Raw genomic sequence first — 23,467 nt, 5'->3', positions numbered from 1 at the left:
ATACTGGCCACCAGAAAGAGCCTGCTCTCACAATTCTTGATTCGCGAGGCCACCAGTGACCGGTGGAGCGTTGGTTCGAGCTGGTGTATACCTCTGATCACCTGGCACTCTCTGATATCCTTCGGCACAATCGTATTACCCCTATCCCTTAGTTGAGGAACCCATCTGTTTCTTGGAACCTTCTATTAGGAAACCTGTCCATCGATGTCTCACATGCAAGCCGCCCCGTCAATGCCAATGACTTTGCCGTTGACCCACTCGCCGTCCTGGGACGCCAGGAAGCAAACGACGCGGGCGATATCGATGGGCAAGCCGACACGATGAAGAGGAGACCACCCGGCAGCGTACTGGAGCGTTCAGTTAGTACTGACTCGGTAGCATCAGAGAAGAATCATTGATGTTTTGTCATACTTCATCGACACCCTCATCATCGAGCTTGTCGCCATTGGGGATGTACTCGCGGCAGACGGCGTGGTACATGTCGGTCTTGATGCCGCCAGGCGCGACCGCATTGACGGTGATCTTCTTGTCGCCAAAGTCTGGAGAATCGTCAGTCTCAGAGTGAGGAGAGCATCAGGTCCTTCATCAACGATGCCCGACTCACCAATGGCCATGCACCGCACAAACGTTTCGATGGCGCCCTTGCTAGCCGAGTAGACGGCGTGCCGGGGTACGCCTTTGGCCTGGCCGGTGATGGAACCCATGAGGATCAGGCGGCCGCCGACCTCGAGGTGCTTGTACGCCTCGCGGGCGACGAAGAACTGGCCGCGCGTGTTGACGTTGAAGACGCGGTCAAACTCCTCGGGAGTGACATCCTTGACGTGGCCAAAAGAGACGACGCCACTGTTGGAGCACACGATGTGCAGCTTGCCAAACTTCTTGACGGCCTCGTCAAACAAACGCACAATCTCGTTGACATGGGTCACGTTTGCCTTGATGCGGGCGGCGTCGGATCCATTCTTCTTGATGAGATTGACCACCTCCTGGGCAGCCGAATCGCTGTTGGCGTAGTTAACGATGACCTTGGCCCCGCGGCGTCCGAGTTCAAGGGCCATCTCTCTGCCGATGCCACGACCTACATTTCCATAAACGGCAACTGTCAGTCGTATTTTTCAGAGCGAAAGTGCTCAAAAGCCACTGGGATGCTATTCCGCCAATTGGATCATCGGAACCAATATGAATGGAGGTTGTGTGAGTGGGGAAGAAGTTTTGGAAGGGGAGTGTGGCTGCTGGCCGGACATGAGTTGGGGTAAACGGCCGACGAGTCCGATATGTTGAATCCCTCGTCGTTTTTCGTTGCATGCAGTGAACCAATGGCCCGCGACACCAATGAACAAGAGAAAAGGACCCGGGTTAATGGACTGACCAGCGCCGGTCACGAGAGCGACCTTGCCCTCTAACGAAGCCGATGCCAATCCGAGCGGACCCGGGATTTGGTCATATTTGCTGCTCGCTGAAGTCTTCGAAGTAACGCCAGGCATGATGACTGCTGCTGTGACTCTCTTTGTGAAGCTCTTGTTGGTTACTGGAGGGTTGGGAAGGATTGTGTCTGAAGAGGGACTAGAAGACGGTTGGCAATGCCTGTTTTGATATTGAGCCCCTTTTGTATCTGGGTTCTGGCGAGATGGGATAAAACAAGACACGAGGCGGCGGAAGATGTCAGAGAGCCTCATCTGGCAGGATACGAGGAAAGAACATGCTAGAGCGTTTCGGAACCAGCTTGTTGCCTGACGTGAAAAGCGGGTTACGATGGCACATGCTTCATCTTATACGTCTAGGCAAGACAGCCGGCGGACTCGCACTGCGTTGCTTAATAGTCAAGTGCCAGGGCTATGGTGCTCCTTTGGGCATGAGTTCCGCTAGTCGGACGACGTTGGAGGAAGGCCGACCTGGGAGGTGCGGACAGCAACGGACTGGGCGCAGGAAGGCGCGCGTGCGGACATGCTGGTGAAACAGAAGGAGCCGGAAGGAGTGTCGAGTCAAAGCACAAGGCGCAACTGCAGTACCTGAGCTGCAGTGCTTGGCTGAGAGCTTTTGCAGCTGAAAAGCTTTCCGGCAGCAGCTGGATGAGAAGGAGGAAAGCATTACCTGCGCACACGTTTCAAATATCAGGTGGGGTTTTGGAAGAAGTTCTTTCAAATTTCTCGGGTGGTCTTCATTCCATCTGGTTCTCATACTAATAATCGATGATCCTGACAGGAGCTCGAGTTCGATAGGCCGCTTGCCGAGGATTGTCGTAATACTCGCAGCACTTCAGGATTATCAATCTACCTAAGGTGAGGCGGAATAGCAGCACCCCATCAGGCTGTGGATGCAGCTAAGCGGCCGTTCAAGAAGAATATAGCGTAGGAACTTTACCATGGTTCTTGCGCCCTGTTCCCCTTTCCTCAAGTAGTTCAATATGCCAGACAAAAGCAAACTTCGCGAAGCGTGTGATCCTGTTTGCACAATCTCTGTTTTCCGAGGTGTGACACCCCTTGCAGTTGATGCAGCTCCATGCAGGTTGAACAGTGCTTCAGATTATTGTTGAAGGCTGCACCGAGACCCGAGGCTCGGGCTGACCTTGTGCCTGAAGGGAAAGTGGAGGTAGGAGGTTACGCAGCCTAGGGCAAAGCCTTCTTCTAATTCTCTTCCTCGCAGCTCTCTGCTAGCTACCTTCTACGAACATGTGGACACAGCTGAGAATCACAGCATGTCAAGGGGGCCTCAAGCTCAAGAGGGCAATAGCGGTCAATTCGGCGACACCTCTGGTCCAAGGTTAGTCAGTTTCACCTTCCAAATGCCAAATGACCTCCGACCTTCGTTGGACAGGCGAAAGATGCCATTCAAGAGGCGGAAAATAAACCCAAGTGTCCGCTTGGAGATTTCAGACCGCGTGGGAACGTGATACATAGTCCTGGATCGTCAGGTCCCAGAACACCCCCCCTCACCCAAAAAAAAAAAAAAAAAAAAAGTAAAGAACCAGGTGCCTAATTATCCACACGCAGCCTTGGAGCCTCGGCGCCACTTAGGGTCCGCTCCGAAACGGACCTCCGGCCGCCTTTTTACAAAAGACAGGGGATACCGTTGTATGTACTCTATCGTATGTACATACAAGCAGTTTATCGCTAGGGCGTTGAACTGCGATAAGGCTAGGTCGCCAAGAAAGACTGGACTGCACAGTTCAGACCATTAAGACGCCGCATTCGCAGGCAATGGCCGCGACTTGACCCTTGCCGATGTCGTAGTCGTCTCCTTGTAAGCCCCAGGTGGTTTCCGCTCCCTTTCTTGAACATGCCCAGACAGGGGGAGAGGAAAGGAGGTCCGCATGGTTAACGTCTGGTCCAGATACGGGGGCACAGCGATGCTGTCTCGCGACCCGAGAGATCTGCAACTCGTCAGCGACAGCGTCGATTTTCTGAAACGCCAACTCGAAGCCGGCAACGTCATCTATGGCGTCAACATCGGGTTCGGCGGCAGCGCGGACACCAGAACGCAGCACCTTGAGCAGCTCCAGAGCGCAGCCATTCAGCATTTGAACGTTGGTATCCTGCTCAAAGCCGACAAGACGGACGCGGAGGAGGCAGACCGGAGCCAGGACAATGGCCTGCTGCGGAGCCATACGCTCCCGACCCCCATCGTCAGTGCAACTCGCTTATGCGGGGCAATTCGGGCGTGCGGATCAGCGTCATAGAGTCCGTCATGAAGCTTCTGGCCCTCGACGTAATCCCCGTGGTGCCTCTACGCGGCAGCATCTCTGCGTCGGGAGACCTATCCACCCTTTCATATATCGCCGGCGCAATTGAGGGTAATTAATCCCGACATCTTTGTGAGGGTAGGTAGCAGCAGCAGCAGCAGCAGCGAAGACGGAAAGACGAGGATCCTGTCGGCAAGGGAGACGCTCAAGCTGGCCAAGCTCGAACCGTTGCGCCTCCAGGCCAAGGACGGGCTCGGCATCATCAACGGAACCGCCCCGCTTCTTACGGCCATGGGAACCGAAGCCCTGGGAGGGACGGCCAACAACTACCACCCCTTCATCTCCTCGGTCCGCCCGCACCCGGGCCAGGCCGAGGTGGCGGCGTGCGCGCACCCGGTCAGCGCGCACGTGCTGCCGGCCGAGATGGCCAACCAGAGCGTCAACTCGATGGCCCTCGTCGCCGCCCGCTGCGCCCTCGACGCCGCCTACGCCTACGTCCTCTGCCAGGCCCTCGGCCTGCGCTGTCTGCGCCTCGAGTTCGGTGCCCGCGTGGGCGCCGTCGTCAGGGACGTCGTGGAGCGCTGTTTCTTCGACGGCGGTGGCGAGAGCCGGGGGAGCCAAGATGAAGAGGGAAAGAAGGTGAAGGAGGACAAGGAGGCGATCGTGGAGGGGGTGAAAACGGCGGTGCTCGGGCGGTGGGACCGGCTGGCGCACCTGGACCGCGCGGACAGGTGCCGGACGGCCGTGGACGAGTCGCTCGGTGCGGTGCTGGGGGCGTCTGATCGCCGAGTGCGGCGCTTCGTCGGTGGAGGGGCTGCGCGAGTACCAGGCCCGGATGGCCGCGGCGCTGGGGGAGTGCTACGCGCGACGTGCGGGACGAGTTTGCGCGCCGCCGGACCACGGCCGACTAATTACATCAGCCTGGCGTCCAGGGTCGTGTACGACTTCATGCGCAAGGACCTGAGGATCCCGCTCAACCGGGGCGTCGAGGACCGCCCTCCGCTGCTGCTGCGCAAGGCCGAGGAGGCCAAGAAGCGAGGCTCCGACAGGTGCGCACCGAATGGCTCGGGAGCGGACGGAGAGGATGTTATTACCTCCTCCATCGAACAGGAGCTATTAGCGGTCCGGGATGGGACGATTGGGACAATGGCGGGGGAGATTTACGAGGCGTTGCGTAGGGGCGAACTTCACGATAGGATCATGAAGTTCGGGAAGGAGTCGGGCATCTAGGGGATTTAATTGGTAATTATTATTAATTAATTGATTATGCCTGGAATCACGAGGGGAGTAATTATTCAAACATTGTCATGATGGAATGAGCCACTATTAATTATTTATCCCCGCGAGATGAGCAATATAATCCCACGATGGGCAGACTACCTAATTATGATATGGCGACGTTCGCAGCTCAACAGAGGCGCCAGCACTGCCCCGGAGGGAACCTGTAATTAGGCATTCTGCCGGAAACGTCATGTGTACCTAGCCATCCTCCGTGTTTTCAGCGAGGGATGCCCTTTTTCTGCACATCCTGCCAGTTGGCGGGCCGTTATGTCGGAGCTGACCGTCCTTCTCTCACAATGACGATGAAGTACTGCTTTCCCCGCGTGGACCTGCCGCATCGACTATTATGCCGTAACTACCAACCAGTCGTCGTCCGTCTCAACTTCTATTCCCGCGCAAAACTCGTCGTCCACCGCTGCATGAATCCACCCCTCGACGCTGCTCCCCTCTTGCGGCTCGGTGCCCACGCTTTCAGAGTTAGGAACCATGACTGAATCTCCACACGTCAGCCCCGGGTGAATAACCCCTTGCGTAAAAGCCGACTCACCAAAACCGCCGTCATTGCTGGCCTTGGCTTCCAAAGCTAACATGACGTCTTCCTTGGAGGCACGATACTGCTCGGAAAGACGGCTCAGCTCCCCGGTGACACGTTCGGCGAGCTCCTTTCTCTCGGCAACATCCTGTTCAAGGACCCTCTTCCTCCGTTGAACAAGGTCTGTGACGGGAAAGGAGGGAGGGAAAGAAAAGAATAAAAACAAGCACGTCAGCAACTCTCCGGACTCTGCCATGTCTAGGCTATAGCACGGAATGCCGCGCCCAGTTGAACACTTACTCCTGGCCGCCGTAGCCACGAGGCGGTAAAAGTCGACCTCGAGCACGTCCATCCGCGTCACGGTGTACTTCGGCTCGCCGGCGGCCTCCTCCCGGGCCGTTATGACTCGGCGGGCGCGGTTGCCCCTCGCTTCGGCGTCGGCCATAATCTGCTCCGGTTTGAACTTTTGGACTGCGTGCTCGGCTGCCTCCGCCGCTATGGCGGCACAGTCGCGCTGGAGTTCATACCTCCCTCGCGACTCCAGGCTCGGGAACTTGTGGGCTGGAAACGCTCCGGGGTCAGTGTCACAGCCGCCCACCCAAACATCGAAGAGAAGAAGGGGAAAAAAAGAAAGAAAGAAAAGCGCGCCGAAGCAATGACGAGAGAAAAGGACTGGGATTAATTACTTACCATGATGGGCGAAATCAATGATAGGGTCGGCTACGTGGACGGGTGAGCGGGGAGAGAAGAAGTTGATTGAGTTACCGAGTTGTATTATTACGTACCCATTTTCCAAACATTGGCTGACTGTCAAGGAACGGGGGAAATGTCGGACGAATCAGCGGGAACGTAGTCACTCTGGTGCCCAGTGTGCTGTGTCGAAGCTCAGGGGAAGACCGGTTTCTGTGGTGGAAGAGGAAAATAAAAGGCCGTGCGGTCCAGCCGACCGTCAGGGAGCTGCTTTTGTTTCGACAGCGATGCATCATCGACCGCTGGACGCATCTTAAGGGCAGTGTTAGCAACTCGCTTCCCATCCGAGTTTGGGCCTCGGCTAGGACGTCGGAACTGCAGAAGATGTGGAGGAGGGGCGCAAGAATGATGATGTACGCGTATCTGAAGACTCGAGTCGCCCAAGTGTGCGCAGGTAATGTAGGTCGGTATCAATAAGGTAATCAGGTAATTAATATGTATGCACAAGTACGCGTGATTGTGTATTGTGTTCATTTAGATTTCATAGCCCACTTTAACCTAATGAGGACAGCGAGAGAAAGGTCCGAGGACTCTGAGCTGCGATCCTTTGGGAGCTGTGGCTGGATTTCCAACTCGTCTGATTGATTGCACTTCCAGCAACTCAACCAATCTCACCAGCGGATTTGGGAAGGGAATATATTAATTATTGCCTGCGGCACCACCACCACAGCAGCAGCGCCACCACAGCAGCAACAAACGCCACACATAATAGGAGCACTAATAACTTCTAGCCCTTGAAGCCCCTATGCCTAGCTCTTCCAGAGCCTCTGCTTGCATTTGTCTACCTAGCAAGAAAATCGGTCAATAGGGGATCACTTCTCTACCGAGCTCGTACTATAAATGCTACTGCTACAGCTTGGTGGCTGCAATCGCTACAGCTCAGAAGGCTACAATAATACGATACCATAGTGGTATTCGTGCCATATTGCGCACCGCAGAAAGCTTTCGACCAAATACCTTAAACTGACTCGGACTTCATTGACATCCTTCTTACATGACCAAGGACCGCCGCAACTTTTAGGAGGTATCTCCCTTCTCCCCAGGAAGTGGATCTCTTGTATCTTCCGACTCCTCGGTAAACCACTCATCCTGCAGAAGCTGCTCCGCCGTGGGCCTGTCGCGTGGATCCAGCTTCATGATCTTGCGTATGAACACGTTGTCCGCCGGCGGAATTTCCCTCTTGGTTACCAGGTGAAAGGGCTTTTCGGGTGGGCCCTGGCTGTTGAGGTGGTTCACAAATATCATGGTCTCTTCGTCGTTGAAGTCCTCGTACGATCGTGGAAAGGGGCCGAAGAACTTGTACATGCGCTTGAGCACAGTGAGTTCGTACAAGTCGTCTTCGGGACGGACCTTGTCGATGGCGGGGTTGAAGAGATGGTACTGTCAACATTGTCAGTTCAGCCATCTGTTTCCGAGACGTGTTGTGAGCAGTATGCCGGTCTCGGTTCTGGGGAACCTTTCAAGAAATTGAGTGATTCTGGGAACGTTGCTTACGTTGCCGCCATAGAGGAGACTCAGGATCTGGATGCACTGGTTAGAAAGACCTTGGGACACGAATCACACAGTGTACCGCCTTACAGCATTGCCAAATGACCATATATCTGTGGCGGTTCCCCATGGAATTTGGAATGTGGCCTCTGGGCTTCGAGTGAAGCCTGCGCCGATGAGGTGGCCCTTGGCGAACTCGGAGTCCTGGGACACCACGCCGCCACAATCACCTAATTGTATCTCGCTGAATCGCTGGTTTTTGCCGTAGTTGACAAAGATATTGTCCAGCTTGATATCTACATCCGAGTGTCAGGTTCAAGATATCTGCTTTGGTAGGCGATGCCCCCCGAAGGGAGTTTCACCAGAGAACACACGCACCTGTATGGACCATTCCGTCTTCGTGCAATACCTTAAGAGCCTGGAGAACGCATTTGGCAACCTGTTTGATTTCAGGGCGCGATAACCTCTTGCGATTGGACTCAGTCAGGAGGTCGGTATCTAAGTGCTTAAGGACAATTGAAGGCGGGTCTGAGGGCTCGACAATCTCGTCCAGGAGCGGACGAAGAAACGGGGTTCTGCCCTGGTAACGTTTGAGGATATCTGCCTCATTTTGTAGACGCCAGTGGCCCTTGATGCTTTTGACGATGCACTTCTTGCCGTCGTGATTCCTGGAAAGCCTCTTAGTCCGTATCGCCCTATCGAATCCCTGAAAGACTCACGTTGCGAGAAACACCGCGCCTTGGTCGGCAGCCCTGTGAAGCTCCTTTACGATTGAATAAGTCGAAAGGCGGCCTTTAAGGCGCTGTCCGATGCTGAGTAAGGACGTCATCGGTGGTTCACCAGGCAGTGCGGTTTGCTCAGTGTTTTCGTTGCCCGGAGGTATCATGGTTGTGCTCGTTGATCGAACCGCGTCACTGCACTGCACACTGGCAACTGACGGGTCTTTCACACCCTGGCTGGTGGCACGTGCGATGCAGCCTGGACTGGGGGAAACTGAGCCTCAAGCGAACGAAAGCAGTGCTCAGCTCACAAAGCCAAGATCGAAATCGACCATTTTACAAGCGAGCTGCTCTGATTTTAACTACCCGGTGGTTAGTGCTGACTCGGTAAGCAAATTGTTTCTCAGCTGAAGGCTTCCTTCGTGCAATTGGCCCAGGTTGTCTGACATACACCCTTCTTGTCCAGTGAAGCAGATCACACTAGCGAGTCCGATTCTCGCTCGCACATCACCGCCGTATGCCTTGACGACAAGGGGGAACATATCAAGACTGTGCACTTGGTAACGCAGAAGAAGTGATGTCTTTTCATTGGGGAGAATGGGGATCATCATGGGCTAGCATGTGGACGTAAAGAGGGATCAATGGATTTGGCTTAGGCAATGTATCTTTGGGATAACTAGTTGAGTGAGTTTAGGATTATATACTATAGTAGTGGTCATTTGCAAATGAATCCTGACCTACAATCAGGCAAGTATTGCCATAATCCTGGCTTTCCCTCTGCTCTTCCATCTGCGAAAGGTCTTCGACTAGTCCGACATACGCTGTGCTCCTTCAGAGCCAAGCTCGAGCCAGGGACCACCGTATGCTACTTGCCCCCGGGTAGCTTTGTTGCAAGATTAAAAGGAGAGCCGATCAGGCTAAGTACACTGCTATCAGATGCTAACTATTGGCTGAGGTGATTGGAGTCCCATCCAGTTTCAGCCCGTACAAGAATGCATGAACTTCGACGCCGAACCCCTGCTGGCAAAAGGGTATCATTTCTATCCCTCAGATCCTAAATACCTGAAATCCCATTCTTACTTATCCTCATCCGGACTCTCAGCATATGGACTCTTTCTCCTAAGCTTTAGCCCCAACTTCCAGAACACCAGGGGCGCGGGTGCCAGCAAAGCAGCGATGCAGCCGAGCAGGGTCAGCGTCCAATGCACTCCAATGCCGCTGTACATGGGCCTCGATGCCATGACCACTCCCCCCGCCACCATATACCGAACGCAGGTGATGCTCGACAGGGCCACGGCAGAGTGTTCGCCGTAGCTGTCGATGATGTACTCATAGCTGCTGACGTAGATGGCGAGCACGGCAATGCCAAAGAGGAAGCACGCCGCGAGACTGCACCAGATGGAGACGCTGCTGTAGTCTCCCCACCCGAGCCAGAACAGCGAGAGCGGCAAGAGCGGGCCGGCCACAATGCCCGACCAGAGGCGGAACTCGGGTTCCACGGGGGCGCCCTTAACATACTCCGTCTTCCTCCGCGACCAACTGTTAAGCCCCGGCGCTAAGAGGGTGTATGCGGTGGTCCCTGCCGCAATCGCCGCGAAGCATGAGCCGGTCATTCCGGTCGAGAGGCCGTAAGTGTCCTTGAAGATGTAGTCGAAGCCCGAGAGGAAGGTGAACAGGAGGATGTAAACCAGGATAAGATAGATGCCCAATACAGCAACAACGGGCTCGGTGAAGAAAAACCTGGCCGGCATTGTGGCCTGTTTCTTCAACCGTTCCTTGAAGGTGCTTGATTCCGCATGCTGCGATACGTAGCGGTCGTCACCGGTGGCCCGGCGAAGACCAGCAGCTTTCCAGTCGAGCAAGATGGGGAGGTACGTCTCGGGGAGAAAGAGGAGAGCCAGAATAAATGCAGGCGCCGAAATAATGAGCGTGGTCCATTCGGTCCAGCGCCATCCCAGACCGCGACTCTCGACTATCCAGCCACCTGCGACCGGCGCAATCATTGGGGCTGCAGACCAGTCAGCGCCAGGAGCAAAACTGAAATAATGCTTGTATTAAAGGACCTGCTTACCGGCCACATTCGCCCACGCAATAATCGGAAACACAAACGCCCTCTTGACCGGCCGGAACTGGTCTTTCACGCTCGAACCGTTGATCGCCAGCGTGGGGCTGGCAGAGAGGCCCATGAGGAATCGCCATGCGATCCGGCCGCCAAATGTCGGCGCCATGGCCGCCCCGAGAACAAAGAACAGGAAACAAAACGTCGAGACGAGATAGGTCGGGTTCCGGCCGACTGACTCCGACACAGGCCCGGCGAATAGCGAACCGATCCCGATGCCGAACAGGTACATGGCTATGGTCAGGTTCTCGGCCACCTTGCTGTGGCCCTGCTCCTGGCTCGCAGCGCTGTTGGCCATGGACTCTGCGGCGCCGGCCCATGCCTGGACGAAGATGAGATAGGCCAGGATGGCGATGTTCTTGGACCGGTCGAGCAGGGGCCAGTTACGCGGGTCGATGGGGTCATCGTCGCCGGTTGTCTTGACCCAGATCTTGTTGTCTTGACTATTAAATTGGCCAGGTTTCTCGGCATCGCCATCCGTCGCTTGCCCGGAGCTTGTTCGGCCGCCTTTCTCGGTCTGGCTGTCGTTGCGCTGAGACTCCGCTTGTCGTCGGAGCCGGCGTTGCTGAATGACCGACCACATGGCGAAGAACGAATATTAATACCTTAGGTATGGAAACAAGAGATTAAAAGGAACGAATGAATGAATGCACCATGCAATGTGCAGCTTAAAATCCATGATCCATCTCTTCCTTTTTTCACTTACACTATTGGGCCTTGGCAACTCGTGATAGAGAACCGGTTTTAGCAGGAGGTCGCGTGTCCTCCTAGCTTGCGGTGACGTAATGTGACATCGCAGCTGCTAACCCGCCGCTTATGACTTGGACTGTTCGCCTCATGTTCAGTCGCGCGGTTGGAACTTGAGACCAAAGGAGGCAACCAATAGCCGCTCTGGCCGGCAAGGGGGGTGTAATGGTCCAAGGATAGACTAGGATTCCAGGTGTTTACGAGGACGGTACTGCGTTTACGATGATCCTGCAAAGTCGCCTTATGGGGCTGTGAACTATGACCGTACTTCGTTAGACTTCGGTTCGCATGTCTATAAACTAAGTATGCATGTTCTGCAGGAAATGGCTTCCCAAAAATCGATATAGAGATCCATGGCACATATTTCCGTCGAGCCTCGAAGTGAACAGCTTACTGTGCTAAGTTGATGCGCTCTTCCCAAGTCGTCTTTCGCAAAGGAAACCGGGGGACTACAAAGCAAGAGCGGGGTTAGGGTTGAGCGCGTGTTTCTCAGAACCCCCGAAGCCTGCCCTGCGCGGAGAATTGGCCACCAGCGAATCACTGCTCACACAGCAGGTAGTGTAAGGCGCCTGGTAAGGCAGGGCCGCGTTTTTGCGCCAACAAATGCACGTGTTTCATGATCGGCCGGTGCCATGGCTGCCCCTCCCCCTCATATTATTATTCACTTGCGAAATTCCAGCCCGATTACCTTTTCATTCGAGTCGATTCTTTCCCCCCAACAAACATTCTGCATCTCCCTACCCAGCAAAGCGGTTCAAGAAATTTGTCCCTTCTTTTTTTTTTTTTTTAAACTTCACACAACATGGTACGTATCGGATCCACCCGCTCTCATGCGTGAGATAAGACCGCCTTGTAGCCCACCGGACTCGCTTCCCTGCTCCGAGCCTCAGGCAATGCCTTAACGACTGAAATTGATATTCGTGATCTTCGCCACCTTTTTACTGAGCAATCGATGGCTGACAACACGGCGGTTTCAGGGCGCCCACACACTCCAACCGGACCAAATTGCCCAGTACAAGCAAGTCTTTGAGATCTTTGTACGTCCTTAGTGCTGGCCCCCTAAAGCACGATTGAACCACTGCACCACGCGACCACAAGTTGCCCCCCCCCGCATGCACAAATAAAGATGGATATTGAAGCTTTGGACAAGCGACTGACCCCGCCTCTCTGGTAACTGTGTCTCCCAACTGTGCAGGACAAGGATGGCACAGGTGAGAATCAACCCCCCCCAACTTCCCCTTCTCACGTCGGCCTCGGGTATGTTTTCTCCGTTGGCGTCGCCGTACTGACTGACACGTCCGGGGCGCGGGCAACCAGGCGACATCACCGCCGATGAGCTCGGCCAGGTCATGCGCGAGCTGGGCCTGAACCCCAGCGAGGCCGAGCTGCGGGACCTCGTCAGCGAGGTCGACATCAACAACGACGGCGTCATCTCTTTCGACGGTAGGTATCGTCAGTCATTGATTGCCCGCCCTTTTCAGGTCCGCTTCGAGGAGATGAAGGACGGAGACAGAACAACCCAAGCAGGAAAACTAATTAAACAACTGGTTTGGAAAAACAGAGTTCCTCACCCTCATGTCTCAGACGGTCAAGGAGGTGGACACGGAGCAGGAGCTCCTCAACGCCTTCAAGGTCTTTGACAAGGACGGCAGCGGCACCATTTCGAGCGACGAGCTGCGCAACGTGCTCAAGTCCCTGGGCGAGAACCTGACCGACCAGGAGCTCGACGAGATGATCAAGCTCGCCGACCGCAACGGCGACGGCACCATCGACTGTGCGTTACGCGCTCCCTTTAATTGCCACCCCCCACGCTTCTCTTTTCTTCTTTTTTTTTATGATGCTTGGCCGACTGACATTTGTTTGCGTCTGTTATTTTATAATTTGATTAATTAGATCACGAATTCGCCAGCATTATGAAATAAATTGTCAGGCGAAGGATGGGCGAGACGAGTCTGTTTGGCCACGGGATGTTCTTGCACAGCGAGGGCAGCGTTTGGCTCTGCGTTTCTGATCGGGCCTTATCTTGTCGTTCGCCATCTTGTTTTGCTTATGGCTTGACGATTCCCCGATACTCTCGGTGGTAGCTGAGGTTGCAAATCATCCCCCCAATATCCGCAGTCCGGGACGGCCTTGTTCAGGCTGCTGTCACCTTTGGAAATTACAGAGACATGGATTTCCCCTTTTCGATTAGATTGTAGTGATGCGTCTGAGTCATCCAGATCATGTTGCTAAAAAAACATCTTACTGTCTAGAGTGTCTGCAAAGCGGTTGGCGAATCAGAGGAGGAACATGTACATAGAAGGCAGGGGGGAGGGGAGCTTAGGGCGAGGAGTAATTAAGCCGACAACAGCGTGTGGAGAGCAAGGACCAGTACCAATGTTGGATCCTATCCATTGCCAAAGCAATCGCCGCCATTTGGGGCTGGAAAGTTCGGATTAATATCGTCATAACCGACAATACCCTTGTTCGCAAAGGACTATTTATTATGACCATTGTATTTCTTTCTCCCATCACCTGTTCCGCCTGCAAGGTCATGCACAAACTATTAAGACACCAACGACAAGACCGTCCACCAGTCCTCCTCATTGTCCCTCCGAATCTCGAGCGGGTTCTTCTGGTCCTTGGCCAGGGCAAACAAGCTGTTACCCTTGAAGTAAACCAGGGCGCCCTTCTTCCCCTCCGGCCCGGTGATCCTGTACATGGGGCCCTCGGCATGCAGCTGGCTCCGGTCCGGCATGAACTGCAGATCATGCTCCTGACACCAGGCCTCCATAACGTCCCTGAAGCTGATCTCCTCGGGCTTGCGGCCCAACACCGCCGGCTGCTGCTGCTGCTGCTGCTGCTCCGGCGCGGGCTCCGCCCTCCCGCCGGAGTCCCTATCCCTCCGCGTCGTCTTGAGGGCGGGGCCCTTCTCGGGCGGGCGCAGGTCGGCGCGGACGCGGTCGCCGAGGTCGAGGGCCCGCTCGATCATGGCCGAGCCCTTCTCGAACTCGGCCACGATGGAGGGGAGGGCCTTGATGTCGTCCGGGAAGACCTCGTCCTGCCACCACTGGAACCAGGCGCCGATCTCGTTGTAGTCGGCCTCCTCGAGCAGCAGCCACTGGTACAGCGCGGCGTGCCAGGCCGGGAACACCTCGGCCACCAGCACCTCGCCCAGCATGCTCGGCCGCACCACGTCCGGCGACCACTCGAGGATCCGGTCGAGCACCTCCATGTAGGGCGCCTGGTCCTGGGGCTCGACGCGGAAGTGCGTGCGCAGGGACCGCGCCATGCCCGGCAGCAGGTGGTTCATGACGAGCGGCCGCCACATGTCCTTTGTTGTTGTTGTTGATGATGCTGACGGCGTGGCCGTGGAGTCGCGCCCGCCGGCGTCGGCCGGGCGGAGCACGTCCTTCCACTGCTTTAGGCCCGGGATCACGCCGCGCCGGAAGTCCCACGAGTCGATCAGCTGGCGGAACTTGCGGCGCACGTCGGCGACCAGGCCGGTGGAGCTCCTCGGATCGAGGTGGGAGGGCGGGAGATAGGGCAGCCAGGGGAAGATCCAGCGGTGGGGGAGGTTGTTGGTGTGCTTCTTGGGCTGCCACTTCTGCAGCGCGTCTTCGAGCTTGCGGATGATATCCCGCAAGAGCTGGGCGCGCACGAAAGGCGGAAGCAGGGGAGACCAGGCGTCAAGGACCGCGGTGAGCTGGTCCGGGTCGCGGACGTTCCACTCGCGCACGGTGGCCGAGAGGGTGCGGAGCCACTGCTCGTACATCATGGTCTCGTAGGGAGTGGCGGTGGGTTTGCGGTACGTCTTCTTGGTCTCGTTGTCGAGGCCCAACAAGCCGCGGATGGAGTTGAGGCCGTCGACAAAGGGGGGTTTTGGCTCCTCCAGAGGGTCCCATAGCTGGCGGTATTGGTTGAAGAGGGGGTGGATTGCTGCAACGGCAAGCGAGCTGAGTTCCGATTTGATCTGAGGAAGTATAGAGTCGGAAAGGGAGTTGCTCGCTTCCGCCAGACCGGCGATGACCTGGCTCAATCGGTGACAGATATCGGCTTTGGGTTCCGCCTCGCCGCTCTCGGCCGGTCTGGAGGCCGCCTCGGATGCTGCTGTGACGGATCTGTTGCCCTGCAAGCTCGCCGAGAGCTCTTCTAGCTCCTGCTGCTCTTGCTTTAGCTGCAAGTCGAGGTAGGCTTTCCGTTCCTGCAGACCCTGCCACTCCTCCACGATTGCCAGGAAGTCGTTCTGAGCACGCCTGACGAGTTTTCGGTTCTCTGCGGCCTCGACGGACTCGGCGGGAGCGGCACCGCCCGTCGGAGTCATCAACCCAGACGAAGAGGTGAGCAACTTCTTCCCGGGTCCGGTCATGTCGAGGATCGGCGTGAAGGCCTCTGGTATTTTGAGGCCCGGAGCGGCCTTCTTGATCTCGTCCAGGGTCATGTATTTTGGCTTTGGGCGCTTCGGGGTGCTGGTACCGCTTCCCGGTCTGCTGCCAATCCCACCTGCCACAGCCTTCTTCTTCCGGGCGGCCTTCTTCTTCTCCTCTTCTTCCGAGTCTATCACCTCCTCTCCACGGAGACGGGCCTGTCGCTTCTCCTCCTGCCTTTCCTGTTCGGTCTTCTCCTTGACCGCACCCAAACCGACCTTCTGAGGCCGGAGATTGGCTTCGATGATGACGTTCCGCCCTTGGCCCTCTTTTCCGAGACCCTGGCCCTCCACGTATCCCATCTTGGCCAGCATGCGTGCGCCAAAGGAGTTGGCATTGATCTTCGTCTTTCCCCCTTTTGTCTTGCTAAAGGCGCTCGGCAACACGGGGCGAGGCGTGGCCGGTTCTTCGTCTTTGACGAGAAGCGTGGGCCCCCGCGCTGACGTTGGCGTAAACCCATTGCCAAGGGGGTTGGCGCTATCGACCTTGGATTTGACGAACGGCTTTGGAGGTGCAGTCGGCCGCTTGTTGAACATTGCCTGCTGTGTTGGGGGGGTCCATCCCAAGCCTTGTCCTGCGGCGGCGGCGGCGGCAGAGGGACCCTTGAACCCCAAGCCCACGCCTGCCATCGCTTCGTCCTCGTCCTCGTCCTCATCCTCTTCACCCGCTGCTGCGGAAGCTGGTACGGCGCCCGGATTGGCGTCGTCGTATTCGTCGTCCACCTTTTGGTCATTTGCCTCGTCCTCCTCCTCCTCATCATCATCATCATTATCGTCATCGTCATCATCGAGCTCAACGTCATAGTCTTCATCAGCCTTCGCCGATGAGACGAAGCTGACGGCCTTGTCCCGCAAACGCTTGTGCTTCCATCTCCCTCCCGGGCCCTCGTCCTCGCTTTCGGATCCGAATATCCCCAGTGCTGCGCGCTCCTTGGCGTCGCCTCCGGTGCGGCGTCGCTTGCGCGGGTTCAAATCGGCGAACTCGCTGTCGTGCGGATTGCGCGAGGGCATCAAGTACTCGTCTTCCTCGTCGCCGTCGGATTCGGAGGACGAGTAGTCCTCAACGCTCGCCTTTTTGAGGCGAGCGGGGTCGAATTGCAACTCATCGAGACGCGCCATGGCGGGGTCGGCGGTGCGTGAGTGGCCCCGGGCTGATGGTGAGGAGTTGGTTTGGTCGGAACAAAAACGCTGATTTGCGACGGGCACCTTGAAGGGAAGCTGCCGTTTGGTGGCGTCGCCCGCAACCACTGCAGCACTGTTTCCAATGCTTACCTTATCTTATCATTGGGGGTGGGGCTGCTGGGAATATCCTTAGCGCCTCGCGCTGTGGGGCACGTTTGGAAGGGAATATTAATCCGCGGAATTACTCCGTACAACAGCAGTGTTTTGAGAACCGGATTGCCGAACGCAGTGATGAGCTTCCGGGAGCGTTGAAAGCAGTTTGAAGTAGGTGGCTATACGAAGGAAAAGAGTGCCTTGTTGAACTATCTACAAAGGAGACAAAACGACTGATATTTATAGACAAAGGAACTGGCCAAAGCGTTAAACAGCCTTATACAGCTGTGGCATATATATGGCTAATACTCTCAGAAGCTCTATAGCTTCTGACACACCCCCTAGTTAAAGGCGATAGTCGTTTAACTACACTTTATAGTAATACTATTCTTGGTGTTATATCTTTTGTTACTCTTACCTTGATAGCTCTTTTAGGGGCCTGCCTTCTGTATTTAGAAGTCTAAAAGAGTCGAGTATAGTAGAGCGATTCCTTTGAAGCTATAGATTAAATATAGCTATTATAACTATAGTAGTAATAGTATTACTAGTTTTAATTATAGTAATAATAGGATGATACCTCCTATGCTTGAATTAATAGATGACTTATTAGGTATACCTATTATAAATACTATAACTACTAGTAGGTCGACTCTTACTCTTGTAATACCTCGAAAGTATAAGTGTATTAAAGCTTCTATATTGTAAGTGTTCTAGTTATATTAAGATTGTTCGAGCTAACTAAATATAGTAATATTAAAGCTAGCAAGCTTTGTAAGGTACCCTATAGAATGTATATATAGTCGGCTTTAATAGGACGTTCTTTTAGTAAATGTCGTGATCATTCTAGCGCTAGCTCTTACTATTACTATTATACCTATAGTTCCTATAAGTATAAGGATATATATACTAATTACCTATATATCTAATAGCTCTTACGATGCTTATATTAACTATAATAGTAGTCCTACTTCTTATATTAGGTTAGTAAAGAATTTAATAAAGGCTTTACTAGATAGAGCTAAGGCTTTTATAAGTCCCTAGATTCTAAACCTCTACCCCTAATATATAGGCAAATCGCTAATAGTTACGTATAGGATCTTAAAAAGTTACGTATAGTTCTTCGGAATGACCTTAAACGTATTAGTGTAGACGATACAGAGGATTATAAGCTTGATAAGGCTAAACTCGCGCGTTTTACGAAGATCGCCTACTCCATATATAATATCTTCTACTAGTTAGGCAAGATTAAAGAGGCTTATAATGCTCGCGTTAGCGCGTCTGATGACGTATTAGGTGCTATATCGTCACCTGGCTAGGATAAAGGCAAGGGTAAGGCTATTAATCCTAGCAATGGCTAATAGCAATAGATAAGGAGTATTAGGTAGTATTTTATTTGGCGAATTTGACTAATTTTCTACCCCCTAGTTATATAAGCCTGTAATTAATATCTTAAAGATTAAGGAGAGCCCTCTAACGCTCGAAAGCTTATTAGCTAAGTCATTTAATAAGCCTATTTACTAGTATCTAACTAGTTAGTAGATATATAGCTTTAAACGTTCCTTTTACTACTTCCTAGTATAACTATATATTATAGATATCTATATGCCGTAAGTAAGTATTTATATGTTCGTTCTTAGCTATTACTAGTTTTATTATTTGCTAATTATCGTAGTAGATATTCTAGGGTTCCCTAAGCTTAAGATTGATATCCGTAAATAGCCTTTTAAGTGCTATAGCCTCTCTTGCTGTAAGGGAGAGCGTCAAAAGTTCTACTTTAGTGCTTGATGTTATAATAGTATCCTAGCGTGACGCCTTCTACGTAATAGGACCTCCAAATAGGAAGAAGATATATCCCTATAATAAATACTATATATCTAGATCATCTACGTACAAAGCGTCCCTAGCGATTATAAGCGTCGGACTTCCTAGCGCTTGCTTACCTCTATACTAGATTGATAGGTAAGAGCTCCTAAATAGATATCTTACTACTTGCCGTACCTCTGACAAGTAGTCTAGTCTTAGGTTAGTTAGGTATCAAGAGAGTACTAAATAGGTATATATAACATCTAGATAGAGTATAACTATATAGTATAGGATTAATCTAATAAGCTTCTAATACTCTTTAATCTATATACTAGTAGTGCTCCCTTTGAACTTCTTAAGTTCTTTATAGCTTAAGGGAGTTAGCTTATACATACTAGGTATATCTAGCTTATATCTTCTTGCTACCTTTCCAATATATTAGTTATAGACTAACTATATCTTATATATAGGTTAGTCTCGAATCACTCTAATACTAAGGAACTAACTAATATTACCTTGCTTATAGACATCATATCGAGCTTTGATTCCTTTTATTACGTGCTTAGCTACTATAATATTACTTTTATAGAAGAAGACTAAGAAGTCGTTAATATGGAGGATTAGGATAATATATTTATTATAGCTTAGGAAGAGGCACTTCTCTTCGCTCGATAGTTCTATACCTAGTTCTAATAGCATTTTATAGAACTCCTTATACTATAAGAGTAATAAGTCTCTCAAGCTATATAGAGCTCTTTGTAACTCTATATATTTCCCTAGCTATTTAAATCCTTCTAGTAATTTGTGGATAATAGGATCGTCTTCCGGTCGTTTAACGTTAAGGAACGCTTACACTACATCGAACTACTTAACTTCCAAGTCAAAGTATATAATAATCGCTATTATTATATAGAACGACTATACTACCAGAGTAGCTATATATATACTTTCTACTAAGCTAATATCCTATAGATCTCCTTATATATAAATCCTTACCTTGTATTTCTCTAAGAAACCGTCCTTATCAAACTTATATACGAAGACCTATTTTAACAGGATAGGTCGCGCTTTCGCCTACTTACGTAGTACAATCTTCCACATTCCCCTACTTTCCAAGTTACGTATCTCCTCGTGAGCTACGTCTTTAAACTGTTGTTCTAATAGGTGGTTATATAGGTCTCGCCAGTTAGTAGGAACGCGAGCAAGATCATTAATATACTAACGTGACTTATTTAGGGCTACTCTAGGGCGTATAGTATCCTTCTATCATATAGCGGCAGCGAACACTATATATATCGTTTTTATACCCTGGTCCTCTAGGTAAGCTTCCTATTAATTAGGTAGGTAAGTCTTATAGAACTATCGTTAGAGTTCCTTTATTATATAGATAAAGGAGTAGTAGTAATTGACCCTCTCTTTATTTTATAGCCTTTCGCTTGACCGTATAGGGTCCTTAGGTATATAAGCCCTCCTCCTACCTCTGCCTCTCCTTATAGAAGGTTATTAAATAGCTTCTCCTTTGCTTCTACCTTCTAGAGGATATATTAGCCAATCTGGACTTTGCTTAATGCTCCACTCCTATACCCTAGCTAGGTACGATATATTAGTAATACCGTCCCTAGCTTCTAGCTCTTCTATTAATATACTATATATACTAGATTCTTCTATAGAAGGTATCCTTCTACTAGATTTGGCAGCTCCCCTACTCTCCCTAGTGTCTGGTTAGCTAGCTAGCAACTAGGAAGGCCTTAATTTAAACCTTCTTACTTCCTAGTAGACATCCCCTTTTCTGGCCGGCGTAGGGCAAGTCACCAAGGGCTTAGGCATATATTTAGGGGTTAAAAGTCCTCTAAAGCTCTCTATCTATTCGGTAAGTTCGTCTATTACTTATATCTCTGCTATAAGAGTCTCTAGAACTGATTACTCGCTTATAGGCTACGTATTAGAGAGCTCCTTTACCCCTAAGTCTTGACCTTATTAGAGAGGTTAGTCTACCGCTAAACTCTCTTACAATAAAGGTAGCCAAGGCATTATAATAGAGTCTTCTACTAGTTACTAGGTCTATTATAACGCTTTCTAGAGAAAATTAGTATCCTAGGAATCTTTACTAAGATTAAATTAATTAACTTCCTAGCTTACTACTACTAGTAATAACTCTATCGGCTGCTCTTTACCTAGTGTCACGAGCTAACCATATACCGCGACCCGGTGGGGTGCAGCAGGCTAAATGAGCCACCAATCAAGAAAGGCACAAAGCGAGGCTGACATAGGATTGCTAGGGAGCGCAGGCTACCACGGGCAAACAATTGCCAAAAGGGAAAGATAGTAGAGGATAGCTAACTACCAAAGGCGATCCAAGGACAGGATAGAAGGGGACTATAAGCGATCAACAGAAGTATATATACATATAAATAGTCACTTGTCATAGTAGACTCTAGGAGTTCACTAGTAATAGCAACCTACAATCACAGTACTTATACCAGGCATTGCTAATTACTGTAAGAGACAACTCTAGTGTTGTTATAAACCCTTTGGCTTCACCAAATCCCTTAGACGACCTACCTATTTGTCCTGCTCAATCTACCTTCGTCTAAACCCTTTTAGAAGTAGTCTAAGCTAGGTTCGTCATACGTTGCTATCACTCCCTTTATTCTGTTATAGTTTAGAATGGAGGTGACTTTAACCTCGATATTGACATAGCTACTAACGTTACGGCCGAATAGCTGCTCGCTTAGCTTAGTTAACTCTAGTAGCAGATCTAGGAGTTGGACTAGAGAGATAAGGCTACTTAAGCCTAAATCAAGGAACTCGAGCACGGCGAAAAGTACTTATAGAAACTAGTCAATAAGGCCTATACTAAAATCGAGGCGCTTAAGACCGCCAAAGCGAGCCGTATTAAGATCGAACTACCTAGCAAATACGGAGGAACTAAGAAAGATCTTATAGGATTTCTAATAAACCTCCGATCTTACTTCTAGCTTAATGATAACAAGTTTCTAGATAATAAAGCTAAAGTCCTCTATATAGCTATAAGACTAGAGGGCAAGGCACTTAGATAGTTTGAGCCTATATAGATGACTATCTTACTAAGGAAGACGAAGATAACTAAGACACGTTTATATAGGCAGTCTTCCGATCTTATAACCGTTTCGAAGAAGAGCTTTGGAAGGTTTTTAGCGATAAAGACAAGAAGATTTATATATAAAAAAGACTTGCTAATCTCTAATGGACTAAGTTAGTAACCTCCTACGCTATATAGTTTAAATAGGACATGCTTAAGTCTTAGTTTAATAACAAGGCGTTAATATAACTATTTTATAATAGCTTAAAGGAAAAGGTTAAAGACAAGCTATATAAGTACGATCGGCCTAAGACCCTAGACAAATATATCGTATAGGCTATTAGAATCGATAATCGACTCTATATATAAGAGTAGTAAAAACAAGGTCAAATAAACGGAACTACGGTTAAGGCTAACAACAAGAAAAAGCGAGCGTATATTAGTACCTCGTATAGAATATACCCCAGAGCTATAGATATAGATATAGCATAGAAGCAGGACTAGAAGAAGACGACCAAAGACAAGTCTAATGTTACCTACTACAACTACAGAAAGAAAGGGCACTACAAACAAGAATGTCGAAGCCCGAAGAAAGAGTAGAAGATAGTCCCTAGAAAGGAAATTATAGCTATCGACGAAACCACTAAGGACGTTATCGAAGTAGCGGCTACGAGCTATAAAGATAGGGGTAGTAATATAGATAGTCTCGGACATGACGATAATGGTAAAGACGAACAAGCACTATACTCCAAACTAGTCACTATAGACCTAGAGATAGGTCTTACTAAATAAAATATAGTAGGAGAATATACACTACTAGTTTCGATTCTCCTAGCCTTAAGGCAGTAGGGTTTTATAGTTATATAGAGGCAGGATAGATTATAGACAACCGATATACAAGGAATCGAAAGACCTGGACCTAATGTTCTATTTCTCTAGGAACGAATCGAATAGTACCGTAATGAAGTTTTTCGGCTTAATACGGAACTATATAAACGGGATAGACGCTTGATTTGACTTACCTAGTAGAGTGATAGAATGAGGGACGAAATGAGGGAACTCTAACGTATCGTAAAAACCATTAAAGGAGAATAGCCTATGATATATAATAGGCCTAATAGCTATACCAAGTATCTTAACGGCTAGTAACTTAGTAACGATATACAGAACCTAGAATACTAGTTTATACACGTAAACCGTAGAAAAGACGAGCGTATATGGGAAAGCTATTAGAAGAAATACTCCTATATTAGTACTAGAGTACCTACAGTCTATATATAATAAGAAGGATTTAGGAAAGAATTCCAATACCTCCTAGGCAACGCTATACGACTATACCCTTAATATAAGGTATATACGCAAGTGCCCTAGTTTTAGTATATAATATATAAATGCCGATACTACTTTTATAATAAATTCGAAAACAATCACTAGCCGACCTAACAAGGAAATGAGGATGGAAGCTTACGCCCTATAGAATAGGTCTATAATGTAGGAAATAGAGCGGCCAAATTGCTCTAGAAGATCGAAGCCTACAATCTAGAAGGCATTATGATAGTTCTAAGACGAGCCTAGCCTAGGTACTACGGAACCGGACGAGACACGTAGGAC

At 50.7% G+C, this 23,467-nt stretch overlaps 7 protein-coding genes across 7 annotated transcripts; 2 read left to right on the top strand and 5 right to left on the bottom strand.

The window, feature by feature from the left end:
• Positions 1–209: 209 nt before the first annotated feature.
• On the bottom strand, positions 210–1,481 carry MYCTH_2064803 (uncharacterized protein; the record flags this gene model as incomplete). The annotated part of the gene is made up of 4 exons (XM_003663744.1): positions 210–347; positions 412–539; positions 605–1,075; positions 1,367–1,481. The coding sequence occupies 4 exons, from the start codon at positions 1,479–1,481 to the stop codon at positions 210–212; spliced, it is 852 nt and encodes a 283-aa protein (XP_003663792.1).
• Positions 1,482–3,292: 1,811 nt separating this feature from the next.
• Positions 3,293–3,717, top strand: MYCTH_2305964 (uncharacterized protein). The gene has a single exon (XM_003663743.1). It carries the CDS (start codon positions 3,308–3,310, stop codon positions 3,671–3,673), a length of 366 nt encoding a protein of 121 aa, XP_003663791.1. The 5' UTR covers positions 3,293–3,307; the 3' UTR covers positions 3,674–3,717.
• Positions 3,718–5,174: 1,457 nt separating this feature from the next.
• Positions 5,175–6,278, bottom strand: MYCTH_2110839 (uncharacterized protein; the record flags this gene model as incomplete). Its single annotated transcript, XM_003663742.1, has 7 exons — positions 5,175–5,195; positions 5,253–5,286; positions 5,321–5,447; positions 5,505–5,672; positions 5,790–6,050; positions 6,180–6,209; positions 6,275–6,278. 7 exons carry the CDS (start codon positions 6,276–6,278, stop codon positions 5,175–5,177), a joined length of 645 nt encoding a protein of 214 aa, XP_003663790.1.
• Positions 6,279–7,256: 978 nt separating this feature from the next.
• MYCTH_2065690 (uncharacterized protein) lies at positions 7,257–8,556 on the bottom strand (the record flags this gene model as incomplete). Its single annotated transcript, XM_003663741.1, has 5 exons — positions 7,257–7,619; positions 7,734–7,760; positions 7,818–8,023; positions 8,106–8,395; positions 8,447–8,556. 5 exons carry the CDS (start codon positions 8,554–8,556, stop codon positions 7,257–7,259), a joined length of 996 nt encoding a protein of 331 aa, XP_003663789.1.
• Positions 8,557–9,463: 907 nt separating this feature from the next.
• MYCTH_2305962 (uncharacterized protein) lies at positions 9,464–11,235 on the bottom strand. Its single transcript, XM_003663740.1, has 2 exons — positions 10,518–11,235; positions 9,464–10,454 (listed from the first exon to the last, which is right to left on the bottom strand). Exons 1-2 carry the CDS (start codon positions 11,146–11,148, stop codon positions 9,523–9,525), a joined length of 1,563 nt encoding a protein of 520 aa, XP_003663788.1. The 5' UTR covers positions 11,149–11,235; the 3' UTR covers positions 9,464–9,522.
• An 879-nt stretch (positions 11,236–12,114) lies between these two features.
• On the top strand, positions 12,115–13,234 carry MYCTH_2110837 (uncharacterized protein; the record flags this gene model as incomplete). The annotated part of the gene is made up of 6 exons (XM_003663739.1): positions 12,115–12,117; positions 12,290–12,349; positions 12,508–12,523; positions 12,630–12,755; positions 12,874–13,086; positions 13,206–13,234. The coding sequence occupies 6 exons, from the start codon at positions 12,115–12,117 to the stop codon at positions 13,232–13,234; spliced, it is 447 nt and encodes a 148-aa protein (XP_003663787.1).
• A 312-nt stretch (positions 13,235–13,546) lies between these two features.
• MYCTH_2305956 (uncharacterized protein) lies at positions 13,547–16,940 on the bottom strand. Its single transcript, XM_003663738.1, has one exon. It carries the CDS (start codon positions 16,834–16,836, stop codon positions 13,858–13,860), a length of 2,979 nt encoding a protein of 992 aa, XP_003663786.1. The 5' UTR covers positions 16,837–16,940; the 3' UTR covers positions 13,547–13,857.
• Between the last annotated feature and the right edge of the window lie 6,527 nt (positions 16,941–23,467).

Source organism: Thermothelomyces thermophilus, chromosome 4, assembly GCF_000226095.1.
Source record: "Thermothelomyces thermophilus ATCC 42464 chromosome 4, complete sequence".
Taxonomy (NCBI): domain Eukaryota; kingdom Fungi; phylum Ascomycota; class Sordariomycetes; order Sordariales; family Chaetomiaceae; genus Thermothelomyces; species Thermothelomyces thermophilus.
The sequence above is the reverse complement of the archived record's forward strand: the minus strand, read 5'-3'. Positions and strand labels throughout refer to the sequence as shown.

Excerpts from the sequence above, each read along its gene's own strand:
- MYCTH_2305964 (XM_003663743.1), top strand. The coding sequence starts at position 3,308 with ATGGTTAACGTCTGGTCCAGATACGGGGGCACAGCGATGCTGTCTCGC.
- MYCTH_2305962 (XM_003663740.1), bottom strand. The coding sequence starts at position 11,148 with ATGTGGTCGGTCATTCAGCAACGCCGGCTCCGACGACAAGCGGAGTCT. Across the intron at positions 10,455-10,517 it reads TGCGTGGGCGAATGTGGCCG|CCCCAATGATTGCGCCGGTC; the intron begins GTAAGCAGGTCC and ends ACTGGTCTGCAG.
- MYCTH_2305956 (XM_003663738.1), bottom strand. The coding sequence starts at position 16,836 with ATGGCGCGTCTCGATGAGTTGCAATTCGACCCCGCTCGCCTCAAAAAG.